The sequence below is a fragment of the Eutrigla gurnardus genome (assembly GCF_963514095.1).
Source record: "Eutrigla gurnardus genome assembly, chromosome: 3".
NCBI classification, from domain to species: Eukaryota; Metazoa; Chordata; class Actinopteri; order Perciformes; family Triglidae; genus Eutrigla; species Eutrigla gurnardus.
The window spans coordinates 29,010,634-29,020,666 of NC_139917.1; the positions used below are offsets into that span (position 1 = coordinate 29,010,634).

The following is a 10,033-nucleotide window of genomic DNA, read 5'->3' on the forward strand; positions in this document are numbered from 1 at the left end:
CTTGAGCTTTCCAGCTCCGATTGGCTTACGTCTGCCTTCCACCAGAGAACCACTTTAAGAGACTCTCTATCAGGACGTGTGCTGCAGCTTGCTGGTCATCCTCAAATTTTTCCCATGTATGAAAATCCACTGAAGTGTAAACTTCTCCACTGTGCCCTCGTTGCCTTGGGGACGGAGATACAGCACCTGTTTAAGCCAACTTCACACTACATCGCACTGATTGCACTGCACAACCTGCTTTCTTGTAATCGGGAGCCTTAAAAACGTTACATGACTGTCCGACAAGATCTTTCATCTGAAATAAAAGTTGGGAAAAATGTGAAAATCTAAAAAGTGATGCCTGCATTATGTATTAATCCTGCTTTGACAGCAGATTATTTGACACTTTTTTGTTGGAAAAAGGTACACGTGCAATCTCATTATGTGACTTCTGAAGGTAACTGCATGCACAATTCTTTCCCATTTTTAAACTTTTTGTTTTTTCGTTTTCACTTCATCGATTCCGACTTTGGGCGCTGAATTTGCAAGGCATGGTGTAGTTTATTTGTGAAAGGAGAGAGTGGCTTAAAAACCGCCGGTGTCAAGAAAAGGAGGTCAAACCATGTTTTTGATGGTGTGACTCAGTGGCGGAGGTTTTTCCTCTCCCGTGTCTCTTCCATTCAACTTCACACTCTATCAGTTCATGGGGTTTAAGAGTGTTTGGTGATGGACCCCTCCACTCTTGCACTCGCTCAACATTAGTACTCCACCTGTTCCATCCGTGACTCATGTGTCCCCCGTGGTCTCTGCTGTATTTAGTTTATAAGTGGATGTTTCAGGGCGATTTGTTCAGCTCTGTTAAAGTCAGACATCGTTGTTCCCCTGGACTTAGACCCCCCCCCCCCCCTCACTCTTCTTTGCTCTTGATCTCCGGCTCTTTTTGCTTTCTCTCCCTGCCTCTTGCTTTCTTTTTTCTTTTATTATAACAGACTCCGCTCCCTGGTATTAGATGTGGTGTTATTGTTGTTCTATGAATAAGAGATATAGCCTCGGGCTCTTAGAATGGCTCTCCACCTTGCTGCACTGTAAACACTGTGTGAAAGTGTAAAGTTGAATATATGCATGTACAAAATAAGCCAGCCCTGATATTAAGCACTTACATGAAACTCTTCAATGCAATTTGCTGTTTTTCTGATGTTGCAACGGTGAAATGTATTTTACATTTTATTTAAAAGCATGTGTTGCACAACTCCCCCCCCCCCCCCTTTTCTTTAAGTCTCAAATGCACACTTGCATGCACAGTGAAAGGTAATAATGATACCTTTCTCCATTTAATAGACGATTGTCCCCGATTCACCTTTTTAGATGTTTCTCAGATGATTTTCAGTGGATAATTGATTTATTTGTTTTGACTGCTGCAACCTCATTTTCTGCACAGACGCTAAAATGGAAGAAGACATTTTCTCATTTTATTTTGATACATGAGGAGAGTTCAGCCAATTAAATAAAGATTAAGCTATTTTCAGAGCATCAGAAAGCGATGCGCTTTAATGCCAAAGAGAAATACATTTCCTTTTGTTTTTGCTGTTGAACAGTCAATTAAAACATCGCCCCTCAGCTCAGTCCACCCTCAAAGTGAAATATGATATTCCACGGCCAAGTCATTCTAATTTTCTTGAGCCTGGCCTACTTTTAAGGGACTGCGTTTGAGAGAACTTTTACCTTTTTGACAGCAGCGTAGCTGTCGGCTGCGTTTTGAGGACTCGACTCAGCTTTTTACAGCTCTCATCTACATATCTGTCTCACACTATCTGGCTCTCCCTTCCATTTTCTATCGCTGTTTATCCCAACACGCTCATGCAGAGGCGTCCTTGAATAAACCCTCCGTACACAGATGCACAACCAAATAAACCTCGACTTCATTTGGCTGCGTCCATGTGGTTGAAAATGTTCCTGTATATAAATACACACATTCTCCGTTGCTCGTTTTGGAAAGCTCAATCCCTCTGTTCCTTTTTTTTTTTAAATATACATTATACAAAGCGTTATTTATTGGCGTGCAAAGCATTTTTCCCTTCATTCATGCTACTTTTCTCCCACGCTGTAGGCGATATTACCCCAACACTCTTTGTTTTCACCATGTTCTCTTCCACGTCGTCCTTCTACATTTCCCTTCTTCATATTCCTGTACTCCTCGCCTGCCTCTTGCTCTCCCACACGCCTTTAGTTTATTTGGCAACAGTCGCCGGGGGCATATGGAATCTAATTTAGCCAGTAATCAAGAGCTCAGATTGGTGTGTGTGCATGTTGTGTGTGTGTGTGTGTGTACCTCCTTTATATTGGCATTCAGTTAAGATGGACTTTTCTCATTTACCCAGACCTTATAGCGTTAGAAAAACAAAGAAAAGAAGGAAATCATGTTTTCAGGATCATTCCATTTTTGCTTTTGCTTCTTATTCTGTGTTTTCTTCTTGTTTGCTAACATCCATCTGAATTCACCCACTCATTGGATGTTATGTAATTTTGCGTAGATGCATTGCTCCTATTACATCTAATCTCTCGTAGTAAAACATAATAATGGCATCAAGACGTAATGAAACATTAAGACTTCAGGATGGCGGTGTAGTGGTTTCTCCTCCTCCCGAAACACATGCAGATTCTCTTTCCTATTTGAAGCTCGTTTTTAAAAACATATTGAAGAAAATCTTTCTTCAGATATGCTCCCTTGCATTGCAAATAGGGTGAACATTTGTAGAATGGTGTTTTTGAGTGGAGTGTCCCTTTTTCCGTTAAATAAATAATGAAATAGGTGCCTTCGCTGTGAATCAGTGCGGGGCTTTCTGCTGCCGTGGTCGACACCGCTCTTGGCTGAGGGCAAAGAGTAACACACTGGGAAATAAAGCAGGCAGGCAGGCTGATGCTCATAACTTCACTGTATGCTCCCGGAGCCTCTGAAGAGAGCCTTTGGCCAAAGCAGAGCACTCAAAGGTTACAGAGGACATAAAGAGCTTTAGATGCAAGAAAAATGGAAATAAAAAAGCCACACGTTTGAATCCGAATGCCCCGTGTCGGACCTGCTCCGTCCGTACGAGGTCGGAGTCACCAGGTTCACAGTAAATAAATAGCTGCTATGTCTGTTGAGAGTCTGTTTGCTTACATCTGTAAATGGTCTAATGGTCTTAATGTGCAAGTTATTGTCAAAACTGCAGATTTAAAAAGAAAGAAGAAGTCTTGGCTGAGAGTTTAAATGACATGTCTTTGTTATAGTCTATACAATATGTATGGATGGATCAATGAGGAGATGCTCTCATGTAGTAATTCCAAGGTTGCCATAGATCCATATATATTCATCACCCTCTTCTTCTCCCGTGGTCTAATGGAGCCCAGCTGGAGAATACGCTTTTTATCTCAATGCACTCAGCTCCTAATGTTCACACAAGAGTGGTGGGCAGAGATGCACATTCATTTACTTTTGCTGGAAATTTGAAGAACATCAGCGCCGCATTTGAGTGGAAATCCGACCCGTGCTTCTTCCAGCTAAAATGGATCGAACCTTTATGCACTGTGCAAGACGTGCATCAATTTTCTAGATTCAGTTATGTCACATTACCAATGAAGGCCAGAGTTAATTATACAGCAACCTAAAAAAAATGCTTTAAAACTTACAAAAAGTGTGTTTATTTCATTTATTACACCCTAAATGTTTTTTAGCAGCACCTATGAAAAAGAAATGAGATGAAATGGTAACGGGGTGTGTAATGTTTAAACATTTTCAAGTTTTCTTGAGTCATTGTGACTGAACACGTGGATTGGTTCACCTCTCAACTCTGGCTCCCCGGCTATCACACGCTCTTCCTTCCTGGCTTTTTGATCAGGAAAGTCGGTTCAAGTTTCTCTGCCATGTCCATGTGCTGTCGCTTCTTGTTGCACCCGTATTCTCAAGGCCTGTGAGTTATTTATCTGTGAGAACTTCAAATGCTGTATACTTGATCAATAGATGGGGGAAGGACAGAAAGACATTCTCCCCTGTGTTCTTTTATCAGAACGCAGGGCCCGTGAATGCAGTACGAATGAATGACTTCTATCTGAAGACTACATTATAAAGTTGATGAATCTCAATCCGAAGTACAAAGCCAGCTGAAGAATGTCTGACCTTGTGTTGTTACCGTTAATCCAACCATTCAAGGACAGAAAATCAATCGGCAACTGGTTATTTCTTTATACAACGTCGACCCTTCTCCCATTCCAGCTTCTCCGTTGTGACTATTTGAAGCTTGTATCTGTTTTGTTTCGTTGTAAATGGAATTCCTTTCACTGTGACTCTGACATTTATTGACAAAATATGAATCAACTAATAACTAAGTCATGGCCCTATCAGTCAGTAGTGGTCAAACTGCGACTTGTGGGAAAGTACCACTTTACAAACCACTCCTTAAATGCACATCCACTTTTTTTTTGGGGGGGAGTGTCCTGCCCTTAAAGGAACATTGACGTTATGGTGCTCAAGGGAAAAGAGTAAAATGCGTGTTCAGCAGCGGTTGAAAGAGCAGCGTAATAATTCCTTACTATCTATTGACCGGCTTATTACGGCATCTAATGCTGTTTCTAATTTGTCATGGGATTCACTTTTGGAGCCTACTCTTTAAATGTATGGTTGTTGTTAATTTATCTATACAATTACTATTAAGAGTAAGATTTTTCACTCTCGTTATGAAGACAAAACGCTACAAGTACGTCTGATCTTTATGTTTCAGGGAGACTACGATCCCGTCAAAACCAGAGTTCTGCACTTCAAAATGAACCCGACCACGGTCGCTAAGCAACAGCGCCAGCAGGACGTCGAGGCCCTTCAGGAGGAAGTGACTCGTCTCAGGGAACTCCTGCGGTCGTTGCAGGGCGGCGGCTCGATGGTCCACTCGCAGGACGACTCCGCCCTCGGCCTGCCGCCGTCCAAGGAGGTGCTGGGTAAGCTCCACGCCACGGCCCAATGGGCTCATTAGCTCCCACTACCCTCGTATTACAGTAAATGGAAGGGTTTGGCATCGTCCATCACATTTCCATCACCATACATTATTTATGGATCTGAACAGATGCCACAGCTGTAGTGTTGCACAGTACGCCCATACTTTGAAAAAGTATTGCAATACCCTGCTGTTAAAAACCCTACGATAGACCATTTGGTGATAAGTGTTTTTAAGAAGAGCAGGATTAATGAGTTGCGTCGATGTCCGTCAGCTGGGCAGTGTGTGTTCATACAGACTCCAGTACAGCTGCAGAGGAGTTTAAAATAAAAAATACCTTTTATACCCGATGTTGTTGGCTTTTACCAAGGTATGGTTTTAGTATCTAGATACTTAAATAGTAATTGAAGCCACGCAGCTGAGATCAGGGCCACGGTAGTCGTGCATAGCCAGACCAGATCTCCTCAGTGCCGGGGCAACGCTAGAGAAAGGTCTGGCTCCACATGTCATTCTGTAATAGCGGTGCAAAGAAGATAGGGGAGGAGAATGTGGTCTGTGGCAGGCTTAAAGCCCCTCAGTCTACTTGTGGGGAGTCAGAATAAGGCCACAGCAAAACATTATGGGAGAAATAACTCCATCAACACAAACAATGTAGGACAAAGCAAGTACAGACACATAAAGGAGCTGCAGCTGGCAGCCATGCACAATAGAAACCACTCTGTTCAGTGGGATTGGGTGAGTTAGTCGTCTTTGAACAGTTCATTATGTCTGAACGGTGTCTTTTCAAGTTCAACGTCGGTCGTCGCTAACATACATACACGGAGGGTTTTTTGACAGGCGTTCCCGATCCTGTTTTAAACGGATAATATTAAAGGAGGAAGCGTTCACCTGTGCCCTCTGCTGGCGGCGACCCAAAGCAAAGTGTGAATTGGACTTGCTTCATTGATGTTTGAGGCCACTGATGCCTTTGTCCTCTTCTGTGTGAGCGCGTGACGGAGAGTTGGGGAGAGTGCAGTTATGACAGGGTTGCATATTTAATTGGAGTTCAGGGCGGTTTAGCGCCGGAAGTCTCTCCCTCTCCCACGTTCACTCAGCAACACTCTGACATGCACTTTGTCCCCTTTTTCTTTTCATACACTTCCTTTCACTCATTTTCCTCTCTTTAATTTTGCCTGACGTCTCCGGATGCGTTCTTCACCGGCGAAGTGATAATTGAGTCCCTCAGCAGCGTACTCAATCTAACCTGGAGTAGATAATGCAGACCTAATGTGTGATATCCTTATCTTCCCACCGGGGTCAGCGCAAAGGAAGGTCTGGACGAGTATCAAAGATAAACAGAATGAATGTCGCGTCTTAGAGGTTGGCACAGATTTCTATATTAAACTAAAAGTATTAGTCCAAATACTCCACACGACTAAACTATAGATACTGTAGAACCTCAGCATGAAAGTCTCATGTGCAATTCATAAATTACTGATTCAAAATGCTGAAATGTATCTATTGCAAAGTTCAGCAAATATCCCCAAATTGCCTTTACGAGACAGAATATTTTTGTGCAAACAGAGATTAGAAATTAAGGTCTTTTTTTCTCTCCATATGAACAGTATCTCTTTTTTTTTAGAAATAGCTCAGGTGCACAATTAATGCATCCGTGAACTGAGTGGGTCATGGGAAGATTTTTTTAAATGGAACCAAAACACTTGAAATGGATAGAAATAATAAAAAATGGATCTAATAATAAGTGAGCAGTGCTTTCAGTGACCTTAGAGCTAAGTGTGCTGTATAATTAAATTTTAATGAGATCTTTACAACAATTCCGATTTCAAAAACATGTAGAACGAAGCCGCCGCTTTACAGAGCAGGAATTCTTTAATTTGGCTCATTTTGGCGCCTGAATGCCCTTCTATTAAACTATCAGGCATTTTCTAGTCAAATTAAACCAGTGAATTAAGCTGTTTTTGTTGAGTAGTATTACAAGCTTTACATTTGACTGCGTTTTGTGAATGAATCTTTTTTTTTTTCTTTTCTCTGAAGCATCCCGAGGGTTACTTCACAATGGGAAGTTAAAACGTTATTCAACATTGCGTTTGAGCACTCACTTAACCTGTCTCCTTGCTCTTGGGGGTTTTCATAGATTTTATTCTGGTGGTTTTATTTGCGGTGTAGCCAGGAATTAGACCATATTACATGGATACTTCATATTATATTATAAACTGTACAAATAACCCAAATTGTGAATGCAATGACTGCGGGAGGTTTGTGTAAAACGAGCGATTCTGCTGAATTTTGAGGATATTTCCAGTGAATACTGTATGAGCTCTTAATATGATTAACTCTGTATTTTGCATGTTTTTAAAATTTGAACAATCATACCTAATAGGCGTATTTTTCTTTCTTTGTTGACAAATCCAATGTTTTGTTCTGCCTGTATTAACTACATAATGCAGAACGAGGCAGAGAGGGATCCTGTCTAAAAATGAACAATTTAATTTAGTTTTCTTCACAAAAGTGACTGAAATGCTGTTAGAGGCCGACATAAACCCTTTGAAATCAAGAAGGCTTTGTGACCCCCCCTATCAAGCTGTGGTGACCCCTAGTGGGGGTCGTGGCCGCAGGTTGGGGGGGCTTACAATCTCTCCAGGCCATAATTCCCACTAGTTTACTGCCATAACCCGTCTCTCCTCTACCAGCACCATGCTGAGTTTGTTTTATACCTAAGCTTTGCCCTTTTGATTGAAGTTTTTATTTGTTTTTATTGCACTTTTCATAAAGTTTCCATAGAATAATTGTCCTTTTGAACCCGACTCGTCTTCAGAAGTCACACGGTTCACGTTTTTGTAAACTCCTGCTGTTCTTTGATGGTCAAAACAGCAAATGATTTGTGTCATTACCCAATTAGTCCGTACAGATGATTACTCTTGCATAGTTTGGGCGTCGTTCGTTCAGGTTGGGAAACGAGTTGGCTAAATGTATAAATAAATAAATAAATAAGAGCCTCCCTCAGAATGTTCTTGACAGGTTTTAGGAGACGGCGTTCCCCCGGACCCGTTGAGACCAATTAAGGGCAAAAGTCAGAATTCACAAACTTTCTCAAAACTTGACAGTTGGTGTTAAAAAAAAATCTTCTTACACAAAATACTTTGATTTAACAACTGTGTGTGTGTGTGTGTGTGTGTGTGTGTGTGTGTGTGTGTGTGTGTGTGTGTGTGTGTGTGTGTGTGTGTGTGTGTGTGTGTGTGTGTGTGTGTGTGTGTGTGTCTGTGTGTGTGTGTGTCTGTGTGTGTGTCTGTGTGTGTCTGTGTGTGTCTGTGTGTCCTGTCTTGTCAGACGTACATTCACCTTTGCCCAGCCAATAATGCGTTCATTTCCCAGCGTCCGTGTCCATTCATCTGCATGTTGCAGTAAACGTACGCGGCGTCTCCTTCCTGCTGTCACTTGAGAATTTACAGCCTTTTTTCTTTTTCCAGGGCCGTTTGATATCTGTCAGATAGTGACAGTTTTGTCACAATGCTGAAGTCTTGAAATAGTATTTATCCGCACTGACTGACACTCAAGAGGAGCCCAGTCACCCGGGAGACAGACAGACACGCACACACACACACACACACACACACACACTCTTTAGGTATACCTCTTTGATAATGGCGGATCAAATATATTCAGCTAAGAAGCCTGGGCTTGGACAATGCAGCGCTGTATTATCAGCTCCTGCAGGAATAGAAGACGTATGTGTTTGTGATTGCGTTGAGAATGTGTGACTTGGTTGGTGTTGGCTGTAAGAAGGTAAATGGTTGCCTGTTTGTTTGATCATTCTTATAGAATAGAGACCCGTTGGAGCTAACGAAATGCTTTTGACCTCAAAGAAGTGAATCAAAGCGAGCTTTTAGTTTTATCTGCCCTTGGTTGAACCATTATTCTCCCTGCGTGATTCTCCTTCTGGCCCTCTTGCCTGCTTTTTTAAAATTTAATTGCTTTGCACTTATACTTTTCTTTTTCTTGAGTTTTGACAGAACGAAACGCCAGGTGTGCATTATGTGTGACGTAAATGGAAAAAACAAGATTGAGAACAAAACTCACTGCCATTTCATTAGAACATTTTATCCACTTTTCATCCTTTTTTTTTTGGTTAAAGAGCCGTCTCCCACTGAGGATGTCTGGCTTCACATAAAAGCTTCCAAACTAACTAATGCTCCACTTTGTTCATTTTGGGCTGAAATCATAGAGATGGCAATGGAATGATGTTGATGTTTGACGACTGCCAGTTTCAATCTAACCTGTGCTTTAAGTTGTGGATGAAAGTTAGTGACGCTGTGGTTTTACATTTACATTTAGGTCATTTAGCAGACGCTTTTGTCCAAAGCGACTTACAATAAGTACATTTGTCAAAAGAAAGGAACCACGACATATCATCGCTGATAAAGTAAGAGTTAAAAATAGAAACAAGTGTTTGGTCCTCGCCTGAGTAAAGTAGTAGCTGTTTAGCCAACATACCTTAAGAACAACAGTGCTACGATCAAAGTGCTATAGGTAAGGTTTTTTTGAGGGTGGTTCCGTTCTCCACGCTCAATTTCTAACGGTACCTTTTATTCCCATGCACGCTCACATGTGTATCACTGAGCTTTCCACCCCAGTAATAACGTTTTAAATAATTCCTTCCACAATGAATCATTTTTACTCCGACAAACTCCATCAAGTATTCCAATTAACGTAATGATCCCAAATTGATTTTCAACCAATTAAAGTGGGAGCCGTTCCATTCTGCTCCTCCCCGTCACGGATCTCTGTGCTCCCAGGCTTTCACCGCTGCTCTCTGCACATCATAGTGTTCCTGTTGGACCCGGAGTGAGCAGATGGAGCGCCTCGGGGAGTGTGTATTGGATATGGAGCCGTCCATCTAGGCCGCATTAGAGAGTTGAGCATGTGCTCGTGGCGTCCTGCACGTGTTACAGAATCTTACTTGAGACGCCTGCATGCATTAAAAAATGATGATATACAAAAAATACATCTTGACTCATGTATTCTCCCTTGCAGATTTACGTAAGCAGATGGAGAGCTCGGAGCTCAGGAACCAGAGGCTGAAGGAGGTGTTTCAG

The 10,033-nt window shown here is 41.9% G+C and overlaps 1 protein-coding gene across 2 annotated transcripts in view; it reads left to right on the top strand.

Moving 5' to 3' along the window:
• The window catches only part of mad1l1 (mitotic arrest deficient 1 like 1), a 54,441-nt gene that overhangs the window by 22,432 nt on the left and 21,976 nt on the right, over positions 1 to 10,033 (top strand). For both annotated transcript variants that reach the window (XM_084005881.1, XM_084005882.1), the window contains 2 exons: positions 4,734 to 4,944; positions 9,972 to 10,033. The exon at positions 9,972 to 10,033 is cut by the window's right edge and continues 132 nt beyond it. In XM_084005881.1, the coding sequence (XP_083862007.1) occupies positions 4,734 to 4,944; positions 9,972 to 10,033 (273 nt within the window). The remainder of the gene's footprint in view (positions 1 to 4,733; positions 4,945 to 9,971) is intronic.